The sequence below is a fragment of the Rosa chinensis genome, chromosome 2 (assembly GCF_002994745.2).
Source record: "Rosa chinensis cultivar Old Blush chromosome 2, RchiOBHm-V2, whole genome shotgun sequence".
Taxonomy (NCBI): domain Eukaryota; kingdom Viridiplantae; phylum Streptophyta; class Magnoliopsida; order Rosales; family Rosaceae; genus Rosa; species Rosa chinensis.
The window spans coordinates 77,681,805-77,705,975 of record NC_037089.1 but is presented as its reverse complement, the minus strand read 5'-3'; the positions used below and the strand labels follow the sequence as shown (position 1 = coordinate 77,705,975).

Here is a 24,171-nt window from a genome sequence, read left to right as displayed (position 1 = left end):
CCGTTGATGCTATGGCTGCCCGACTCGCCTCCTCTCTCGCTCTGGCTGAGGGGAAGAAGAAGGTAGATCTCCGTCCGTCGCAAGGCAAGGATTGCGACAATCTGAAGTTTTTATGGTTGGGAAACTTCTTACTACCAGGGAGTTCAAGGTCCGCTCCTTCCTAGGTATGTTTCGATCTGCATGGAGGGTGAATGGGACATTGCAAGTCGAAGAGGCTGAAGGAGGTAGGGTTTTGTTTACTTTTTCGGACCCAACAGACCAGGCTAGGGTTTGGAGGGGTGCGCCATGGGGGTTTAACCATTTTCATGTGGCTTTGGCTAAATATGATGGGGTTATTCCAATTGAGAAGGTACCGTTGGTGAAGTCCTCCTATTGGATCACGTTGCAAGGTGTTCCACCTGCTTTCAGATCCGAAAGGGTGATGACGAGGATTGGGTATACTTTTGGGGGATTTTCAGGAGATTGATAAGCAAGGAAAGAAGGTTGGTAAGTATCGTATCCGGGTTGAGATTCCTCTGATCCAGCCACTATCTTTTCAACTATGGTATTGGGTGGAGGATACGGTAGAGTTCTTGTGCAAGTTTAAGTATGATAAGTTATTTGGAAGATGTGGGGTGTGTGGCTTGGTCACGCATGTTGGCTTGCCGTGTTCGGGGCAAGCGCTGAATAAGGAAGATGAGGATGCAGAGCGTATAGTGTTGGGCACGCCGGCGGTGGTGCAAACCGACATCATGCAAGTTGGGGTTGACGGCTTGGGTAAGGGGTCGAGCTCTGTAGGTTGCAGTCATGATGCTACTTTCACTCCTAGGGTTTCATTCAATGGGCATAGCTTGACCTTCAAAACTCAACTCCCAAGGATGATCCCGGAGCAACTTTTGTGTAACCCTACGTACTTGGTGCAAAAACCACGTCGTAAGCTGAGCATTAGAGAGATTGGAGATTCTAACAGTATGGTGGAAACTTTGACAGGCAAGCGTCGGGCTAGGGTTGAGGCTGAGCTCACCATATCTCCAAAGAAACTCAAATTGAGCTTGGCAGTGGGAAAAAAAAACTCTAGAACCTGCAGATATGGGTTTGGTTGCAATGCCACAGAATGATCAAGGCAAGGTGAAGAAGAAGAGAGGGAGACCGGTGGGGAGCAAAAACAAACTCCCACCTGGAACCGCTGAAAAGAAGAAAGCTGTGAAGGTAGATGGTGCAGGGAAGCGCAAGTCTGCCTAGAAGAGTCTGTTGAATAATCTGAATGGTGCAGATGCTCCTGCCAGCTCTAATCCGAAAGGAAAGGAGCTAGTTGTGGCATAGTCTTTATTTTTTCCGGGTTTCAAGCCTGTGTGAGATGGGAGGGCTTCTATAAGTTTTCTAAGACGTTTCTAGTTATTTGCTTGTACCACAATTGCGTGATTAGCAGGTAGGGACTAGTTGAATGATTTCTTTTCCTTAGAATACGAGGTAATCCTTTCTTGTGTAGGCTTGCATAAAGCAAGCACTTATTAGAACTTAATTGTTTGCAATTTCTTAGATAGGTTGTACCGGTTGTTACTTACCGGATTTCTTATTTGAGGGTTTGTAGACTCTGACCTTATTTTGACTATTGATTCTATTGATATCAATTTCTATTAAAAAATAAAAAATAAAAAAATAATCAGAGACAAAGACTCAGAGTTTCAAGTAATTAATTATTCATCGATGCACCTGCACCTACAGCTGGCTTTTGTTTTAATCACAACTTGTTTAAATTAAATCTAGAATCTGACCTCAATCATCCCATCTTGATCCATATAGGATGGGAGTATGCGATGTAATGTAATAACTAAGTGAACTAACAAGGCAAATAGGCACATATAGGATACAGAGTCTCCTCTTTCATCGAGTGTTGAATTGAAAAATTGTTACAAAAGTGGACTTTTTGTTCAATTGCAGTTTCAATTAGTACGTTCACATCCATCACAGCTGTAATCAATGTATTAGACTTTTGTCCACGAGACGAAATATTTTTTTTAGCATAGATTTTTTTGTGCTCTAAAAAGTAGTCCTTGTACTATTTTTTGATCATAAAGTTGGGTCATATTTTATTACTTTATGATCATATTTTATTTTTTAAATTTGGGTCTTTGTTTTATTCTATGACCCTAAATTTGGGTCATATTAATTTATAAATATCTTATTGTTGCTAGACAGCAAGAGGTAAGACTGTAACTCTGTAAGAGCCTTCATTATTTCAAAGCAGAAAAAAGCAAGTCTTCACTAGAGCTTAAACCCTTCGACAGAAACAAAAACCATCCATATACAAGAGTTAACATGGGTCCACAGTACTAAAACTTCACAACCAAACTTGCCAATTCCACTCATTCTTCTTCCCCAACATCTTCTGCAAAATTAAATTCCTCGGCGGTTGATCTTTGGCCTGGCGCTTAAATTCAAGTACTCCTTCTCAACCCATCTAAATTCTTCACACTGTTTCGGCGGCCAAGTTCTACTCGGAGTATCTGTGAGGTAGAAGACCTTATCCCTGTTTTGAGTTGCAGATAGTTAGATCAGACGGGGGATCAAGCTTCCTTTGTTTTTATTCAGTTTACTTAGGGCGTTCACATGCATCTATATGAATCGATCTTCTTATTACTTTCGCCAAGTCTCTTTTTTTTAATTGCTATTTTCTTATTATGAACAAAGAAAGCAGCCAAGAAATAGTTTTGAATGCATTTAAATAACTTGATTTTTTGTGGTTTTATTTATTTATTTTGCTTCGTATAAAATGAATAAACCAACACGTACTGTAGATTCATATGTATGTGCCGTGCAACATCAGATAAAAAAAAATCTTGTACAGTAGTCACATGGGAAACACATATCTGTTTAAGATTTGTCATCGTACTGTTGCTAGACGGGTAGCTGGAGACAAGAGCCTCCTTCATTATTGCCACAGGCCCACAAAGTCTACACGACCAACACGACCTTAAATTCAAAGAGACAAGAGCCTTCTCGATTATTGCCACAGGCCCACGGCAGAGAGAGCGCATAGTCCACACACACTAGAGCTTGAATACAAAGACTCCTCACTCTTTTCTCAAGTCTCAACCCATCTAAATTCTTCAACTCCGATTATCTGTGAGGTAGGAGACCTCCTCCCTGTTTTCAGTTGCAAATGGTGGGATCAGAAGGGATCCAGCTTCCTTTATTTTATTTGTAGGGTTACATGCATCCATACTAATCGATCTTCTTAGTCTTCGGCCATTATAAAGTTATAAACAAAGAAAGCAACCGAGAAATATTGCTGAATGTATTGAACCAACTTGGTTTTTGGTGCTTTATTTTATATTTTGTTTACTTGCTTCACATAAGATCTGTAAACTAACACGTGCTGTAGATATGTAGGTATTTGATACGCATCCGTGAACTCGCAAGCTACTGCATTTTAAAGATTGTCCAATCTCGAGAATTGATCTGTGAGTAAGTACTTAGTCTCATTTTATTATTGTTTTTATGTATTTGACATATATATGTCGAAACTCGCCTTTTACATTCTATACAGATATGGAGAGCATGGCAGCCGCAGCAGTCCCTAGTGTAATGATTAATCTTAAAGCTCTTAGCCATTACAACTATGAGCACTGGAGGTTTCGGGTGAAAACATACTTGTTGGCTGAAGATTTGTGGGACCTTATAGAAGGCAAAAATGAACATCCAAAACCAGAAGACAAGGATTGGTCGAAAAGAAATGCCAAAGCCTTGCATGCTATCCACATATCTTGCGGGGATGATTCTGAGTCCTCTATAACTGGCATGAAGACGGCTAGAGAGGCTTGGAATAAATTGGAAGAAAAGTTCGGGCCAAAAAAGTCAGTTCCAGCACTTTTACATTCAGGTACGGAAACTCATGATTGATCAATATAATGAAAAAAATTCTATAATATATTCTCTCACACATATATATATATATATATATATATATATATATATATACACACATGACCTTTCTAATGGGGGGATCCATTTTTTTGATCATTTCTAGAGATTGAGCAATAGACCAACTTTTCAATTATATTTTCACATCTCAACCGTTCAGTTTACCTTAATGTATAGATTACTTCTGCAAATTTTCAGCCAATTTGATGATTGCTAAGGCATCTAAAACTGCAATTTACCATTATAAACACCAACGGTTCCGGTTCGACAGATTCAGTCAATTCGTGTAAATTACAGTTTTGGATGCCTTAACGATCATCAATTTGGCTGAAAATTTGCAGAAGTGATCTATATATTAGGACCTAAAAACTGAACGGTTAAGATGTGAAAATATGATGGAAGAGTTGATCTAATGTCTATCCCTATAAATGACAAAAAAAAGGGATCCCTTAGTGGAAGTCCTCTATAAAAAAGGGATCCCTTAGTGGAAGCCCTCTATATATATAGAGGGCTTCCACTAAGAGATCCCTTCTTTTGGTCATTTATAGGGATATGCATTTTTTCTCACTTTTCGATCATATTTTCACATCTCAACCGTTCAGTTTTTAGGTCATAATGTATAGATCACTTCTGCAAATTTTCAGCCAAATTAGTGATTTTTAAGGCATCAAAAACAGCAATTTACACGAACGGATCGAATCTGTCAAACCGGAACTGTTCGTGTTTATAATGGTAAATTGAAGTTTTGGATGCCTTAACGATCACCAATTTGGCTGAAAATTTGCAGAAGTGATCTATACATTAGGACCTAAAAACTGAACGGTTAAGATGTGAAAATATGATCTAAAAGTGGGGAAAAATGCCTATCCCTATAAAAGACCAAAAAAAGGGATCCCTCACTAGAAAGGTCCCGTATATATATATATATTAAAGATATATGAGTTAGATAAATATATGTCCCGTTTTGGGCTACTGTTTGTTTATTCATATCGTCTCTTCTAGTATAAGTTGGACTTGGTTGGTCCATAGGTTCATCTTTTATTCCAGAAGATGAAGTATAATTTGTCGTTTTAATAAAATCATCATGGGTGTCTTCTTGAGTGTTTCTCAAGTATTCTTCAAAAGCTTATTCGTTAGTAAACTCTAGAAGAGATTCTTTAGCCTTTCTTTTCTTTTGGGTGTCAGAAGTTTTTTCTTCGGTGTCAGTGTCTCCATCACTTAAAGTATTTATTTCATTTTCATCTTCTTGTGACTCGGAAGATGTTGTTTCATCTTCTGACAACATATTAATGTTATAGTTGAAATAAGAGAGCAAGTCTTCATATTCTAAACAAGTTGTTCTTATTTGGTTTAAAATATGATTTTCTTTCTTCAATTGTTGACTGAGGATCCTTATAAATCGTTTTCCAATAGTCTAGTATTTCAACTATATTATTATATTCATCTTGATTTGGTTCTTTGTTTTGAAGAACCATTATATCTTCTGTTCCGTAGAACAGTCTGGGGATTTGGTTATCTCCAGGATAACTCATCACATCTTGTTGTAAAATAAGAGTATTAACTGTTTTAGTTCATTCTTGTATTTGTTCTTTAGTCTCTGTTTTGAGATCTATGTCTACAATTTGAGCAAGAGTTTGAATTTTTTGTTCAATCTTGCTTATTGTATTATTTAGATTAGAAAGTTGTTGTTCAACTTTTTCACTATGTATTGTTTGATTTTTTGATTGCATATGTAACATATCACAAATAGAATTTACAGTACTACTAAGAACAGAAATATCCTTATTATAATTTTTTGGAATATGTAAAGTATGATCATAATTTTGTTCATCATATAAACATTCTAAAGGTTCTGTTACAAAAAGTTCGCCATTAATATTTCATAGATGGTACCTAAAACCGGTTCTCTCTGGTGCTTAAAACCGATTCCCAGAAAGCCTGACAACCACCACTTGGTTTATACGGCTATGTAGGGATATAAGCTTTGAGAGAGTATGGGTTTTACTATGAAATATGAGTGACAAATCTTTCTATAATAAGATTTTAGTTCTAACAAATGAACAAGGTAATAAAATAACAAGATAATAGACAAAAGTAATTTACATAGTAAGAATCCTTACTGGATGGATATGCTGCTTGAGTTTCCTCAAGCTTGAAGCTTGATTTCTATATATAAACTAGATCTTGAGTGGTTCTAGCTCTGATTCCACTTACACAAAAGGAGAAAATTTTATTTATATAGCGGAAATGTTTACAAGAGTATGAAGGATTACAAGGGAAAATCTTGCTGTGAAGGGACCGTGTGTCTAACTTACAACATCACTTCTATATATATACAATTGAGAAGTAACTATGGTTAACAAAAATAACCTAACTACAGTTACAAATTATCAAGTCACTAACCTTGGTTAGGTTAAAGTGACACCTATACAATTTCTACAAACCTCTACCGCCTTCGAAGCGACTGTAGACTTTTTATCTTGTTGTCGTTTCTGTCGGTATGGATCTGTGGGTCCCCCTATGCTTCCATAGCGTTTTCCAGATTGTGGTAGCCCATGTCATCTAATCCCATACTCTGGTTTGAGCTGGAATTGGCATCGTCTGGGCACTGTAGATATGCTAGTTCTTTAATCTCATGTGCCAACATTATAGGGATGTCTATTTGTGTAACATCTGTGGCTATGGTAGCCAACAGGTCTTCGGCCTCCTTCTGTTGTTCAGGAGTTGGCTGATAGCTGCTTGCCATATGGGTGACAAAAATTCTTTTTCCATCGGTCAATTTAAGCAGATTACTTTGTCTGACCTCTTCTGCAACTTGCTTCAGTTGAGCTCCACATTTAGTTGCGTAGTGTTCTAAATTTAGGGTGCTGATTACCCTATTAACTTCTTCATTGGGGACCATAGTTTGGTTAACTTGATGATCCTCTGTCTCTGTCAACAACCATATTTGGTATGGTTGGAAGAACTTTTCTCTCTCTCCATCCAATTGTACTTACAATGCTGAAGGTTAAATATTTGGAGAGCCGGTAGCTTTTGGTTACGTGATACACCATTGTTTTGATGAACTGAGGAAATTTTTTTATTTCATCAGTATTTAAGCTTCGGAAAATAATCTGGTTAACTATTTCCCATTCAACTGCTGCTAGTTCCCAGTCATCATGATTTATGATGAAACTGAGTTTTGGGAGGTTAAATTCTTTCATATTCAGTGATTCTAAATATTCCATAAACAGATATTGAATTATCTGCTCATGATCGTGGATTTTGTTATAAATATCAGAAAAAATATGTCCAGGAAGATGACTTTTTGTTTTTTCAAAAAGACAGATCCTTTTAATCTGTTCAAATGTTGGATCAATAATATCATCCAACAGTTCTGACAACTGGAGAAAACTGGTTATCTTCTCAAGTGAAAAATCTTCACTCCAATTTATTTGTTTTAATACTTGGAGGCTGGCATGTTTGAATTTGAAGTTTTTACCTTCTCAGAGTCTAGTTGTGCTACTAGATCTGAGGCTTGAGTTGTCAGCTGGGTTAGCTGCACTCTGAAATCTTTTTTGATTCCTGAAATATGGGCTTTCCATCCTCCATTTACTGAATTATAAATTTCTCCAGGAAGGCCTAGATTGTAGAAATCTTTCACCTCTGATTGAGATGATTGAGCCACAATGTCTTGTGTTTTTTGTACTTGACATTTTTATTTTGATGCAATATACTTTTGATATTCTAATGCAGCAAGATCAACATTAGTATAACCTTTCCAAAATGCTCCACGATATCTGGTTATCGCAGCACAGCATTCTGCCCAACTGTGAAAGATGCCTGTTTGGAATCCTTCAAAGACAACATAACAGATATAAGCTGGTTTAGTTTTGTTCTGAAAATAAGGCTGTTTTGGCCTTTGCTGAGGCTGGGTTGGCCTGGAAGAACTTTGAGCTGGTTCCTTTTTAGCAATAGTAATCCATCTTGTGTTAGATGGATCTATTATCTCCTTGTCTTTATCCATACCTGCTTAAATAATCAGCAAGAAAATTATTAGAACTCTTGAGATGTTCTACCTCAAAAGTATACATTGCAATATGATTATACCATTTCAATATTCTTCCTTCTAATATATTTCTTTTATTAATAAGAAAGTCACGAACTGCTTGGTTGTCAGTTCTGATGATAAAATTCTCAGGGGCCAAATAAATATGAAATCTTTTTAAAGCAAGTTTTATGGCTAAGAGCTCATTTTCAAAGATTATGTATTTAATCTCATTTGGTTTAAATTTTCCGGAATTATATCCGCATATTAATTCTTCTTTTTGAAGTTTCTTGGGAATAGGTTGTTTCCTAACTCTTATTTTATTTTCAGACATGGGAGGATTCTTTCTTCCCATTTTTCTGCAGGAATTGCTTTTAATACACATCCCCAACAGTTATCTGAAGCATCTGTTTCTAAGATTAGTTTGTCTCCTGATTTTGGGAAATAAACTTCAGGGATTTGTTTAGATCCTGTTTAATTTGCCTTAAAATTCTTTTATCTTTTTCTGTCCAACAAAATTCTTTATTTTTCTTTAATTTTTCTATTAAAGGGATCTCTTTTTGAGATAATCCTTTGATAAAACTTCTTCCATAGTTTAAAATTCCCAATAGACTTTGTAATTGTTTTTTATCAGTTAACTTTTCAGGAAAGTCTCTCACTTTAGAGACTATATGCTCTTGTAGCTTTATTCCGGAATGATTTAGAGTTATTCCAAGAAAATCTATAGATTCTTGTTCTATGTCAATTTTCTTGGGTGATAGTATAATCCCATGTTTTTGGAATTTACTACACAGAATTTGAAGATGTTTTTTATGATCTTCTCTGTTTTTAGAGAAAATTAAGATATCGTCTATGTAGACAACACAGAAATCTTTAAGGTCCTTAAAGACACTGTCCATCTATCTTTGGAATACCTGAGGGGCAATGTTTAACCCGAAAGGCATAACATTCCAGTGGTAGTGTCCACATGGAGTACTAAAGGCAGTCAATGGTTTTGACTCCTCTGTTAGTTTTAGCTGCCAAAATCTTGATTTACAATCAAATTTACTAAAGATTTTAGCTCCTTTGGTTTGATTGATTAAAACATCTTTTCGAGGGATAAAGTATCCATCGAACTCTAATTGTTCATTTAACTGCTTATAGTTGATTACCATACGTGCTTTTCCTCTTTTAATTTCTGCATGGTTTCTTACCATAAATGCAGGACTAGAGTGTGGACTCATAGTTTCTTCTATGAGATTCTTTTCCTTTAACTCTTTTATTTGAATATCAAATTCATTAATATCCTGTTTGGTATAGATCATTGGTTTGACCCGTATTATTACTTCAGGATTTCGAAGCTTAAGTGCACAATATCTTGGACTTTTTATCCAGAGTTTTAATGGATCTTCACTAAAGTTTTCTTCTAAAATTTTATATACCCAGTGTGTTTCACTAAGTACGTGAAGTTTTGTATTGTCAATTTGTTCAATAGTTAATTGTGTGTGGTCTATTTTTTCAATAGTAAAGTTTGCATGATTTGCCTTTTCAAGTTCGGTAATTTCTTCTTGTTGGTGGTCACCACGCTGGCTGGGCGCGAAACCTTTGTGACATTTATATTTATGTTGTGGTAGGAATGGAATTTTGTGTATTTCACCTTTAATATTATTTACATTTAGGGCTATGTATCCTATGTCGAGAATAATAGGATAGTAGGCAAATGTCAAATTATTACCTAATATCACATCTCCATTCATTTCTGGAAAAGCTATAATTTTTGGTATTATATATTTAACACCATTTAACCATATTGCTACTTTTTTAGCTTTAAGTTCAATTTTTATATCTTTTCCTTTTATACCTGATACATTAATGGGATGTTTCATTAATGTCCATTTTTCTGAGGGTAGAGCATTAGGTCTGCATGCACAGACTGTTGCTCCTGTATCGATTATTGAACAAAGACTATATGGTTTATAGCCTGTAAATTTAAATTCTCCTAAAACATATGTATATCTCTTTTTCCCTTGGCTGGGGGCAAAAAGAATATCTTCATTCCCGGTTGGAATGTAATACATTTCAAAAAAATTTATTATTTCTTTATTTATTTTCATTTCTTTCTTTTTCATAGCTTGTCCCCGGCATGATAGAGATTTGCACTTGTTTTAGTGCAATAGCTTCTTCTTCTTCTTTTTCCCTTGTTAAGTCATTATCATTGTTTATGACTAGTGGCTTATTTTCTTGCAATTTTGACTTTCCCTTTTGTGGAAATTCTAGCCATTTTTGACTTTGTGTTCTTTTGTCTCTAAAGTAGAGATTGTTCCCAGAGGATTGAAACTCTATAGTAGCTGGTTTGCTACTACTAAGACTTTCTCCTACAAAGTTGTTGAATAACCATTGTTTTGGTATCTCTAAATGCTTCCAACATAATAATGTTGGTTGAATTTCAGTGTCGAAGGGTCTTGGTTCGAACAATTCAACAATATTTCTATCTAATTCTTTTACTGATGTTTGAGGGAGCCTAGTTAACTCATGAATGGTTCTCCAATGGATTGCTAAATCCTGGGAGTTCTGATCCATACTTAAATTTTTAAGTTGAATCTTTATTTTTATTGAATTTTCAATATTTCTATCTGTTATAGAAATAAAGTAATTTGGTTTGAGGTTAAACCAAACTATTCCATTTACCAGATTAGATTGAATACCTCCAATCATTGACTGGAGCGGATTGTTAAGTCTTTTATCAAAAACTACAGCAAGTATTGGTGTATCGAAACCTTGCCTAAACAATGCAGTTATAGTGATCTGGATTAGACCAATATGAACATATCTTATTTCTGGATGTTTTTTCCTCCATCTTTCTATTCTCTTTTTATCAAATAATGGGATTTCCATTGTTCCTTCCTCAGTATATTGAGCTGTGGTGTTTCCACTGAATTGCTCAAATATTCTATGAGAGAATATTTGAAATCTAGAATTTTTATAAATAGCATCTTTATTTATTGAGTATTTAGCTTTTTCTAAAGTCTGTAGTTGTTCATTAGAAAAACTTATTTCTTCTCTAATGACATCTTTTAATTTTATATTCTGAAGTTCTTCTTCAGAATTTTCTTCAATATGCTCTTTTAGCATAAAGATGAATTCTTCTTCTTCTGAGCTATCACTTTCAGTTTCTAGCTCATAAAGGATGTCTTCATCGTCAGAGATTTCTTCTCCTAACAATATTTCTATTCAACCATTTTGACCATCTTTTTGGTATTCTTTCCTTTTCTAGGACATTCTGGAGCATAATGTCCTTCTTTATTACAAATATAACATCTGCACTTTTTATGCTTAGGATTTTTCCCTATCTGCTTTTTCTTTCTGATATACTTTTTCTTTTTTGAAAATTTTTTCTTTTTAAATGGCTTCCATTTATATCGTCTCTTTTTCGAAGATCTTGGTTGTGGGTTACAGCCAATTTTCCAATTTTTTCTAAGTATATTTTCGCAACATTTTCTACCTCTTGCATCATTGCTAATTTGGCTTTTTACCTGTTTTTTAGCTCTAACTTCTACACATTTTTCAGTAATAAGTCTCAGAACAAAGTTTATTCTGAAGCCTAAAGTATCACTTTTATTTATTCTGTTTAAGAAGTCAGGATAACTTCTTAATGCTAATGCATCCCATGGGTTAGGGAGTTTATGAAAAAATTGTGTTAACCAGTATATGCTTGATTCTGGTCTTACTTTAAAATAGTATTTTTTATACATTTGAGCGTATTCTTCAAACCGACATATATCGCAAAGTTCCATCTTTGACAATATATAATCAGCATCTTCATGGATTATATCGCAAAGTTCCATTTTGGGCTACTGTTTGTTTATTCATATCGTCTCTTCTAGTATAAGTTGGACTTGGTTGGTCCATAGGTTCATTTTTTATTCCAGAAGATAAAGTATAATTTGTCGTTTTAATAAAATCATCATGGGTGTCTTCTTGAGGTTTGTAGAAATTGTATAGGTGTCACTTTAACCTAACCAAGGTTAGTGACTTGATAATTTGTAACTGTAGTTAGGTTATTTTTGTTAACCATAGTTACTTCTCAATTGTATATATATAGAAGTGATGTTGTAAGTTAGACACACGGTCCCTTCTCAGCAAGATTTTCCCTTGTAATCCCTTCATACTCTTGTAAACATTTCCGCTATATAAATAAAATTTTCTCCTTTTGTGTAAGTGGTATCAGAGCTAGAACCACTCAAGTTCTAGTTTGTATATAGAAATCAAGCTTCAAGCTTGAGGAAACTCAAGCAGCATATCCATCCAGTAAGGATTCTTACTATGTAAATTACTTTTTGTCTATTATCTTGTTATTTTATTACCTTGTTCATCTGTTAGAACTAAAATATTATTATAGAAAGATTTGTCACTCATATTTCATAATAAAACCCATACTCTCTCAAAGCTCATATCCCTACATAGCCGTATAAACCAAGTGGTGGTTGTCAGGCTTTCTGGGAATCGGTTTTAAGCACCAGAGAGAACCGGTTTTAGGTACCATCTTTGAAATATTAATGGCGAAACTTTTTGTAACAGAACCTTTAGAATGTTTATATGATGAACAAAATTATGATCATACTTTACATATTCCAAAAAATTATAATAAGGATATTTATGTTCTTACTAGTACTGTAAATTCTATTTGTGATATGTTACATATGCAATCAAAAAACCAAAAAATACATAGTGAAAAAGTTGAACAACAACTTTCTAATCTAAATAATACAATAAGCAAGATTGAACAAAAAATTCAAACTCTTGCTCAAATTGTAGACATAGATCTCAAAACAGAAACTAAAGAACAAATACAAGAATGAACTAAAACAGTTAATACTCTTATTTTACAACAAGATGTGATGAGTTATCCTGGAGATAACCAAATCCCCAGACTGTTCTACGGAACAGAAGATATAATGGTTCTTCAAAACAAAGAACCAAATCAAGATGAATATAATAATATAGTTGAAATACTAGACTATTGGAAAACGATTTATAAGGATCCTCAGTCAACAATTGAAGAAAGAAATCATATTTTAAACCAAATAAGAACAACTTGTTTAGAATATGAAGACTTGCTCTCTTATTTCAACTATAACATTAATATGTTGTCAGAAGATGAAACAACATCTTCCGAGTCACAAGAAGATGAAAATGAAATAAATACTTTAAGTGATGGAGACACTGACACAGAAGAAAAAAACTTCTGACACCCAAAAGAAAAGAAAGGCTAAAGAATCTCTTCCAGAGTTTACTAACGAAGAAGCTTATATATATATATATATATATATATATATATATATATATACACGGAATCTTTCTAGTGAGGGATCCATTTTTTTGGTCTTTTATAGGGATAGACATTATATGAAGACTTATTATAATTAATAAAGTGTTAAAAAGTATTGACTTACTTTGTAGAGAGTAAGAAACGTATAAAGAGAGATGAGGGGAAAATAGAGAAGTATTATATTCAGTCTTAGAGGCCTCCCTTATATAGAGGTAGGGTTTACATGATAAGTGTTTAAACTATTGAGATATTACATGTAGGTCCCTAACTAATAACGTGGACAGCCACATAAGAAATAATATTTACAACACTCCCCCTTAGATGTCCACCAATTGATGATGGCATTGGACGCGCTTATTGTTGCCTCGTTAAAAATCTTGCCAGGTAACAAAAACCCAGTGGGATAAAAATAACCCTAGTCGAAGGACAAAAAGAGCATAACGCGCATATGTCCTCGGTAGCATGTTTCTTGATGCTCCCCCTGATTGCAATCTCCCCCTGATCTTTGCATGCGTCGCTTGATAGCTTCGAGAGTCGTCTCAATCCGATCCCTTCCACTAACTTCTGGAAAGTACACTTAGGTAGAAATTTGATGAATAAATCAGCCAAGTTTTCGTAGGATCGAATTTGCTTCACTGCAATTTCTTGATTCTTTTGAAGCTCATGAGTGTGAAAGAACTTTGGTGCGATATGCTTAGTCTTGTCACCTTTGATGAATCATTCTTTAATCTGAGCAATACAAGCAGTATTGTCTTCATACATGACTGTTGGTTTGTCAGTTATTGAAGGTAAATCACAGGTGCTTCGAATGTGGCGAATCATGGATCTTAACCAAAAACATTCTCGGCCAGCCTCATATGATGCAATTATTTTTGAATGATTAGAGGAAGTTGCCACGAGTGTTTGCTTAGATGATCGCCATGAAATTGCTGTGTTTCCACAAGTAAAAACATATCCTGTTTGAGAGCGACCACTATGCGGATCAGAGAGATATCATGCATCAGCATATCTAACAATCGTGGAATTATCAACAGATTTATTTGTATAGAATAAACCCATATCTGTTGTACCACGAAGGTAATGTAAAATGTCTTTTACGCCCTTCCAATGGCGTGATGTTGGAGCAGAGATATATCTTGCCAATACGCTAACTGCAAATGCAATGTCTGGTCTTGTACATTGCGCCAAATAAAGAAGGGCACCAATAACACTAAGATATGGTACTTCTGGACCAAGGATAATTTCGTCATCTTGTTTTGGACGAAATGGATCTTTCATAGTGTCAAGACTCCGAACAACATTGGGGTACTCAGTGGGTGAGCCTTTTCCATACCAAATCTCTTCAGAATTTTTTCTGTATAAGCAGATTGATGGACAAGAATCCCACTATCCAAATGCTCAATTTGCAGCCCGAGGCAATACCTTGTTTTTCCAAGGTCTTTCATTTCAAATTCTTTCTTTAAATATTCAGCAGTTTTTCCAAGTTCTGAAGAACTTCCAATCAGATTCATGTCATCGACATAAACTGCGACTATTGCAAAACCAGAATTTGATTTCTTAATGAACACGCAAGGACATATAGGATCATTGACATATCCTTCCTTAAGTAGATACTCACTGAGGCGGTTGTACCACATTCGTCCAGATTGCTTCAATCCATATAAGGATCGTCTCAGTTTGATTGAGTACATATTGCGTGGTTTTGCAGTTGCCTCAGGCAACCTAAGTCCTTCTGGGACTTTCATGTAGATATCAGTATCTAACTCACCGTATAGTATGCAGTAACAACATCCATAAGACGCATATCAAGTTTTTCTGAAACTACTAAACTCATTAGATAGCGGAATGTGATAGCATCCATGACAGGAGAATATGTTTCCTCATAATCTATCCCAGACCTTCGTGAAAAACCTTACGCAACAAGTCGCGCCTTATATCTTGCAACCTCATTTTTCTCATTACGCTTTCTCACAAATACCCATTTATATCCAACCGGTTTGACATTGGGTGGTGTTTGGACAACAGGTCCGAAAACACTGCGTTTTTCTGGAGAATTTAATTCAGTTTGGATTGCATCTTTCCATTTGAGCCAGTCATGTCTCTGTCTACATTCATTAACAGAGCGAGGTTCAGTGTCATCGCCTTTTATTATTTCAGTAGCTACTGCGAATGAGAATATATTGTCTATGATCATATCTCTACGATCCCACAACTCATTGGTGTACACGTAGTTTACGGAAATTTCCTTATTTTCAGGTACATGAGCCTCTTCATGGGCTGGTGTCTCACCGATGTCATTTTCCTCTTCTATAGTCACAGAATCATGAATTGTGGATCGGACATTAATGTCTTGCCCAATATTCTCTTCAGGGGCGACTTTATTAGGATTCAGATGTGCCTTTGTTTTCCTCTTTCTAGGAACTAAATCTTTTGAACCTACAGGTCTGCCATGCTTCAGGCGTGCAGCAGATGGCTCATTGGCCGCCACATTATTTTGTCCAATTTGGACATTAATTCTTGCCGGTGCATTTATTGCTGGGATATGTGATCTTGTCACTTTTGCTGTGTCTGTGAATGCATCAGGCATTGTGTTAGCAATATTTTGAAGGTGCAGAATCCTTCGTACTTCAATTTCACTTTCTTTAGTACGAGGGTCAAGATGAGATATAGTGGGTACAGTCCACATTAATTCACGACGTTCATTTGGAACAATCTCATCTCCCCCTAACGGGGGGAATATTGTCTCATCAAAATGGCAATCTGCAAACCGTGCGGTGAATGTATCACCCGTCATGGGTTCTAAATACCGAATAATGGATGGTGAATCAAAACCAATGTAGATTCCCTATCGACGTTGAGGGCCCATTTTTGTTCGTTGTGGCAGTGCAATAGGCACATAAACAGCACAACCAAATGTTCGAAGATGGGAGATATTGGGCTGGCTCCCAAAAACAAGTTGTAATGGGGAATATTGATGGTTGGCTATGGGCCTCAACTGAATTAAAGCTGCTGCATGCAAAATTGCATGTCCCCATGCAGAAACTGGCATCTTTATTTTCATTAGCAAAGTGCGAGCTATTATTTGAAGTCTCTTAATAAGAGCTTCTGCCAAACCATTTTGTGTATGAACATGAGGAACTGAATGTTCAATTTCAATTCCCATAGACATGCAATAATCATCAAACGTTTGAGATGTAAATTCACCATCATTGTCTAAACGAATGGACTTGATAGAGTAGTCCGGGAATTGAGCTCGTAATTTAATTATCTGAGCAAGTAGTTTGGCAAATGCCACATTACGGGTAGACAAGAGGCAAACATGTGACCATCTTGTAGAGGCATCAACTAGGACCATAAAATATCGAAATGGTCCACAAGATGGGTCAATAGATCCACAAATGTCCCCTTGAATTCTTTGTAGAAAAGATGGGGATTCGATATCTATCTTTGCATAAGATGGTTTATCCACCAATTTCCCTTGTGAGCAGGCTTTGCAAGGGTTGCTTGGCAAAACAATATGTTTAGTCATCAATGGATGTCCATTGGAATTTGTAATGATCCTACGCATCATGGTGGATCTAGGGTGACCCAAACGGTCATGCCAAAGCATAAATGTATGTTGATTTTTGAACTGCTGGTTCACAACATGGTATGCCTCAATTGGTTGAATGGTTGTGTAATACAACCCAGATGAAAGGGCAACCAATTTTTCCAATATATGCTTTTGGCAGTTTTTATTGGATGTAATGCAAAGATATTCCACATGATTATCATTCGTGGTCTTAATGTGGTATCCATTTAAACGGATATCTCTAAAACTGATGAGATTTCTTCTGGATCTCGAAGAATATAAAGCCTCTTGAATGGACAATTGAGTTCCATTGGGTAGCCTAATGTGGGCTCTTCCGGAGCCTTCAATCAGGTCTGCAGGACCTGAGATAGTAGTCACATTGGCTTTAGAAGGCGTTAAAGTGGAGAAATAAATCCGATCGCGAAGGATCGTTTGTGTAGTGGCACTGTCAGCAAGACATATTTCTTCTCCATCCTTCATAAGTTGAGAGCATCCAAAATCCATGTTCATGCCTTCATAAAAGAGATAATAATAATAATTAATTAGTCTGACTAAGGCAGTAAAACATGATATGATAGATCATTTATAGATAAAAACAATTTAGTCATTCATTTGGGTACGAGAGAATATATATATATATATATATATATACCCATCATAATTCCTTGACGTCAAAAAAATAGATGCATCATAAACCACATGCAATTTAATTAATGAGCTCTAGAAAAAAATAGGGAGGTCCCTTATGCAATTTAATTAATGCATCATAGACCACATGAAAAACATATGCAATTTAATTAGATGCATCATAAACCGCATGATAGAGAAAAAAGTATCCAGAAAAAAAAAAACTTCTTTTTATTTCCTTGCAAAATAGCTAGGAACAAACCAAACTAAAAAAAAAAAATCAGAGGCCTAAACAAAAGGTGACTAATGTAGGGAGAAAATTAAAAAAAAATGCCTAAACATAGGCTGACAACTAGTAGTCGTCAAGAATTCCACCACTGGTCATATCATCAAAATTGCTTCCATTGTTCGCAAAAAAATCTGAGACATCGAGCGGAGTAATGTCTATAGGCTCAGATGAATCCCAAGGGTCAGAGTGGTCAATGTAGTTTGTCTCCACATGTTTCTTTTTTAAGGAAGCTTTGTAGAGGGCCACCAAATGGTCTTCTGCACGACAGGTGCGAGCCCAATGGCCTTTACCACCACATCTAAGACAAACACTGTCTTCATTTTTATGAGGTTTGATCATCTGACCATTTCCTTTAGTAATCTTGGCATTGTTCCTTGGGCCCAACTGCTGGTTGTAGCCCCCACGAGCTTGGCCATTTTGTCGACCCTGACCATGTCTATGACCACGGTTACGGGCTTTGCCATGCCTTCCACCACGTCTATTGCCATAACCACTAGTAAAAGTAGCATTTGCTTCAGGGAATGGTTGTGATCCTGTAGGGCGAGACTGATGGTTCTTCATTAAGAGCTCATTGTTTTGCTCAGCCACCAGAAGACAAGAGATGAGATCAAAATATTTGGTGAATCCTCTTTCTCTGTATTGCTGCTGTAAGACCATATTTGAGGCATGAAAGGTGGAGAAGGTCTTTTCAAGCATCATGGCCTGAGTTACAGTTTCTCCACAAAGATTCATTTGGGAGGTGATTCTGAACATGGCAGAATTATAATCTATCACATAACTGTAATCTTGAAGGCGCAGATGCGACCATTCGTAACGTGCTCTAGGGAGCACAACAGTTTTTTGGTGAGCAAACCTATCTGCCAAACTTGTCCATAGCTCAAGTGGGTCTTTGACAGTTAAGTACTCGTCCTTCAATCCCTGATGGAGATGGTGGAGCAGAAAAATCATAGCCTTAGCTTTGTTCTGCAGGGACGCTGAGTTTCCTTCCTTGATTGTAGGCCGAAGGTTTTGGGCTTCGAGATGAATCTCTGCATCAAGGGCCCAAGACAGGTAGTTCTTGCCAGAGATGTCAAGGGCGACAAAATCCAATTTTGCCAAATTCGTCATCTTCCTGCCACAATGAAGATGAGGTATGTTAGGATCCATGTATAGTGTTAGAACTATAGGTTCTTAACAAATAAGTAATCAATATCGAAACTTCAGGTTCAAAAAGAAAATGAACATTGGATCGCAATTATATACACGAAGCTTCAGGTTCGTGGTCTTATGATTAGAACTTCAGGTTCTAAAATTCCGTATTTTTGAACTTCGGGTTCAAACGGATATGTACTCGAAACTTCTGGCTCGAGTAGCAATAGTGAAACTTCAGGTTCACTTGTATTATGAATATTAAGTATGTTTAATTGATAAAACATATAAGATAAATTTAATTAAATAAATATCAGATATGCTATAAGGAATGAAACAGCAAAAATATATCCATTATGTTAACAACATATACCTCATATATATGTGTGTATATGTATACAGGAACATGCGATTAGAGAATCATATGAAACCATATATATATATATATATATATATTAAAGTGCGATTAGAGATCATAGCTAGTAAACTATATATATATGCTTGCTAATAGTTAGCAACCAACTAGAGTACGATTATGGCCCATAGTTAGCACGCATAAGAGAAACCATTGACGCATGCTTGCCAATAAAAAAAAGCAAAAAGTAAATTGAAGTATAAGACTCATAGATCTTGAGTAATAGTTAGAAGCAGCAAAGTTGCACCATAAGAACTCATGGATCATCATAGAGTATTAAAGAAAAGAATAGAGCGTGTTGATAACGTGTTAAAAAGTATTGACTTACTTTGTAGAGAGTAAGAAATGTATAAAGAGAGATGAGGGGAAAATAGAGAAGTATCATATTCAGTCTTAGAGGCCCCCCTTATATAGAGGTAGGGTTTACATGATAAGTGTTTAAACTATTGAGATATTACATGTAAGTCCCTACCTAATAACGTGGACAGCCACATAAGAAATAATATTTACAACATAAAGAAGAATAATAACATATTTTATTTTCAGATTCCAATGTCTGATGATTCTAAAGATAATTAATGACTTAAAGGGGGGAACATCGGAAAAGATGCCATTGGAAAGATTAATTGACTTCTTATCTATTCTCTATCAGAGAGAGAATACGGGAAAGACAAATAAGAACATATTTTTTTCCCTTTTCCTGCTCTCCGCTCCTCCCCCTCTCTCTCTCTCTCTCTCTCTCTCTCTCTCTCTCTCTCCGGCAGCCGGATCAAAATCAAGACACTATCTCTCTCCCCCTCCATCTCTATCTCTCGATTTCACTTTGGGTCAGAAATTTAGAAGCGGAGTTGATCCACTCTGAGTGCAATCTGATCTCACCAAGACATGTTTCACAGAGAACAGAGAAGAATTCCTGATCCCTGAAAATTTTCAGTTTCTAAATCCGATCTGCCTAGATCCGCTAGACCTGCCTAAAACCCGCCCAGACCTGTCCAGAACCCGCCTAGACCCGCCTGAAACTGCCTAGGCGGCCGCCGAACTTTTGCCCCCCCAATAGTACCGAGTTGGCATTACTCAAGTCGGAGAGCTGCCGCCCAGCGCCTAGGCAGCCTGGGCGGCCGAGTTTTAGAACACTGGCATTAAGTAATTAGGGGTGTGTATATAAAATTTATCATCTTTCAAATACATAATTTAACCTGACTTATAAATGGAGGACTCTGAGCATAAAAGATGAGTTTTAATACTTCCATAATTGTTTGTTAACTTAAAAAAGAAAAACTTCCATAATTACTAGAAAATAGTCATAACTTGGTAACTAATTAAAAAAATATTACTATAACTGTTTCAAGCCTAATGTTTCATGTTTTATGGTTGCTACCATTTTAAGTAGGTTGCAAAACTAAATTTGCTCATTTTATTGTTTTTATCTAGCTTTATCTTATATGCAGTTTCTTAGGCTTATTTGGTTTAGTTTACACAATGATTCTCTATCTCACGTCTCGTGATCTTTTTATTTTAATAAGAAAAACCTTTTTCTAATTTTTTTACTATTGCACTATAGTTTTTGTAATGCCTCAAGTTGCACCTCATCAGCTTAAGCATGTCACAGTGCTGCGAGTCTCTAAAACATAAACTGAACACTTAATTTACATCCTACAGAACCGCTAGGCATATTGTTTGAAAAGTTTTTCATGAACGCACAGCGATGGCTTACAAATATTTTTGAAGTGCAAATCTTTGAGTTTCAAAAATTATTTCATTCGTCCAGAACTTGATGGAAATGCTCACTTGAAAGATACATACTTCAAAGAATGAGAATTCAACTAAATTGACACTAGGCTAACCTTCAATAAATTCCAAAATATGAATTTCAAGAAATAGAATTTAGAATCAATTCCGGGAGATGGATTACCGAATTTATTCTGTACACCCAGCTACGTCCACTATTGTCCCGTTACAGTGCACAGTACCTGCATCCACACTGTTGTAGGGGTGAGCTTTTGTCCTCGTTGCTCTGTAGAAACTCTACCTCAACTAGATTTGAAACCAAAAATAAAGTTTTGAGGCCTCAGTATGAAAACATGCTTAAACCAAATATTTCAAGGAATGGCAAACTTTGTGAAAATGTTCTCGGACTTGAAAAATCGATGCAATATACTCAAGTAAACATGCGCGCTGAATCTTACCCGATGGCCGATCTTGTAGACCCACTACAAGACTTTACCTCAATTAATTTATAGACCAGGTAAGGGTAGCAAGAGCATCCGCTACCTAGCTATACACACGAAAACAGGTCGTCATTGTCCTACAGGTGTAGCTAACCCTTCGGAGGTTTTAAGGATTGAATCCAAGGAAGTCAATGTCCTCTTCGCTCTCAAGCCATCACATTTCTCATACGGTTCGGTTAGTATGCTTCGCATTTTAACTTAACCAAATCACAAAACTTAACATGCATGATGTTAAAACAACTTAATGATATAAAATCACACATCGAGGAGAGTCTCAAATCCTCTACCTGGATTCTGATGCTTTTTCTCACGTACTCCGAGTGTCGCGAAGCTTCCGTTCCTCGGGTAACTGGAGTTCTAAGTTCCGACATTTTGATAGTTAATATCTGTCATGCCCTTAAGTTTGATCAAAGAATTCAAATCAAAAACGTAATAAATCATACTAACCTGTTCACAACACTCAGAATTTATTTTTCAATAACCTCTCAAAACAAATCCAGTCTCAAGGAAAATATCTCTCAAGTTAATTATTACAACATCAACTTAAATGAAAGTTAAGCTCACAGGAGCATACAAAACATACCAAAAAACACTTAGTGCCGCTCGTAAGCCGCTGCACTACCCAACTCGGTCACCACCCTAGTTCTCCTGACCTGTAGGATTTGCTGCTACACAATTTGAATAGTGTACCAGGATTGCAAACAACAAAACCTGGTAAGCCTTTTGCAAAGCTTGTATGAGTAAACTTAAAATAAAACCAACTAAAAATTTAAGTCACAATTCTTTTAACTCAATGAACAGACCAACAATCTCAACATCCACAATGAAATCATTAACCCAATTCACGGAAGAACAAATAAAGGAGACATCCCAACAATCCCCTAACTACATAATGTTACCACTTTAACGTTACCCCACAAAAGGTTCGAGCTCTAACTAAATCGACACCTGTCACCTCGGCCAAGGTTCAAGTAATCGATATATTCCCAGGTTATCTTAATAACCTTCAAACTTTGGACCATTCAACCCTCAGAACAACATTTACTTCAGTTATTACTAAATCGTCGAACTTTGGACATTCCTGTCCTCAGAACAAGTCATACTTTGGTTATTATTATAATCGTCAAACTTTAGACCATTCAGCCCTTAGAACCGGATATTCTTTGAATCCTATACGACCCACCAATGTTAGCCATAATTTAAAATCCACATTCACCAATAATGATCATCACAATTAATCATGGCAATTACAAAATCAATACCATATTATAACCAAAGTAATCACAATTCCACACACCTCAGTGTCACACCATTCCAGATATAATCACATAAATATATATACGTAATCATCCTCACAAGTATGACCACTAATACCAACTATAGTCCACACATGGTAAAACCGTGAAATTCATTTATATATAGTTAAAAATCATTTTACTTGCCCATGGACCGTAGTAGATCAAGCCCATATAATTTAAAATAAATATTTATTCCATAAATATTTTCACATCAATTACGATGTAAATAAGGAAATTAAAAGTATCTGGTTCGTAGTATGAACCATGTGAGATTTACTCCCCTATAATCCAGATGCGTCTTCTTAACAGAGCAAAATATATGATTCCCAGATCGTCCGCCAAATCAATTCATCAATCACCTAATCAAATACGATCTTAACTTAGCGCACAATTCATAAAACACACTTAAATGACGATCCAAAGGTTGGATTCTAAATTAAACGATGATCCAACAGTCGGATCGAAATTAAACGATGATTCAACGGTCAGATCGAAATTAAACGATGATCCAACGGTTGGATATAAATCAAACGATGATTCATTGGTTGGATCTTCACAGATCGCCCTTGGGATCATCCTCTCAAAATTATACGAAGATCCAATGGTCGGATCTTCCCGGATTGCTTTTATAAACATCTCCCAAAAATTGTACGACAATCCGACGGTCGGATCCCCACGGATCGGCTTTCGAATCATCATTTCACAATTAAACAAAGTTCCAATGGTTGGATCTTCATCCGTAACCACACAGAGTCATCAAATCCTCACGGATAGAAACCGAAACAATCGAAAATCGAAAAATTCATAACTTAATCATACGATCTCCAAAAATTACGTATTGTATATCGAAATGATCGTATCGACATGTAGAACACAAAGAGGGATAGAAATTTTCCTTGAGATGGCCAGAAAATACCACCATAGTGGCGGCAACGCTACCGGCCCAAAGTCAGAATTTGGCTAAACTTCCTGTTAATGTAAGTGGCTGAGGGCTCTAATTAACGTTAAAGAGACACAAGAAGTATAGTGGTTCGTCTCCCGCCTTAGCGGGAGACTACGTCCACTTGAAAGTTTAACTAGTGTGTTTGGGCCTTGCGGCCCAAAAAGGATTACAAGAAATGTAATTGGGTGTTTAGTAAGTGGGAAGGTGATGTCGCTCAAAGCAAGCGCGCAATTTAACCCTGAAATATCGTTAGTAGTATAAGCAAATAGGGATCGTTCTATTCCGGGGATTGAGGGTACACTTGTAATTGTGAAACAAATAAAGAAAAGTATTATTTACAAAAATAAAATAAAGAATATAAATATATACAATTGTATAAACAAATAAAGAATTAAAATAATAAAATATTATTTACAAAAAATAAAATAAAGAAT

General features: G+C 36.1%; 1 protein-coding gene across 12 annotated transcripts in view; it reads left to right on the top strand.

The window, feature by feature from the left end:
• Positions 1–2,223: 2,223 nt before the first annotated feature.
• The window catches only part of LOC112185062, a 32,230-nt gene continuing 10,282 nt past the window's right edge, over positions 2,224–24,171 (top strand). For 2 of the 12 annotated variants that reach the window (XM_040513919.1, XM_040513918.1), the window contains exons 1-3: positions 3,263–3,277; positions 3,373–3,443; positions 3,530–3,862. In XM_040513919.1, the coding sequence (XP_040369853.1) occupies positions 3,276–3,277; positions 3,373–3,443; positions 3,530–3,862 (406 nt within the window). In that variant the 5' untranslated portion in view covers positions 3,263–3,275. Of the gene's footprint in view, positions 2,494–2,881; positions 3,111–3,150; positions 3,278–3,364; positions 3,448–3,529; positions 3,863–24,171 lie in introns of those variants that run through there. The other 10 variants (XM_040513925.1, XM_040513922.1, XM_040513923.1 and 7 more) reach the window with 10 other exon arrangements.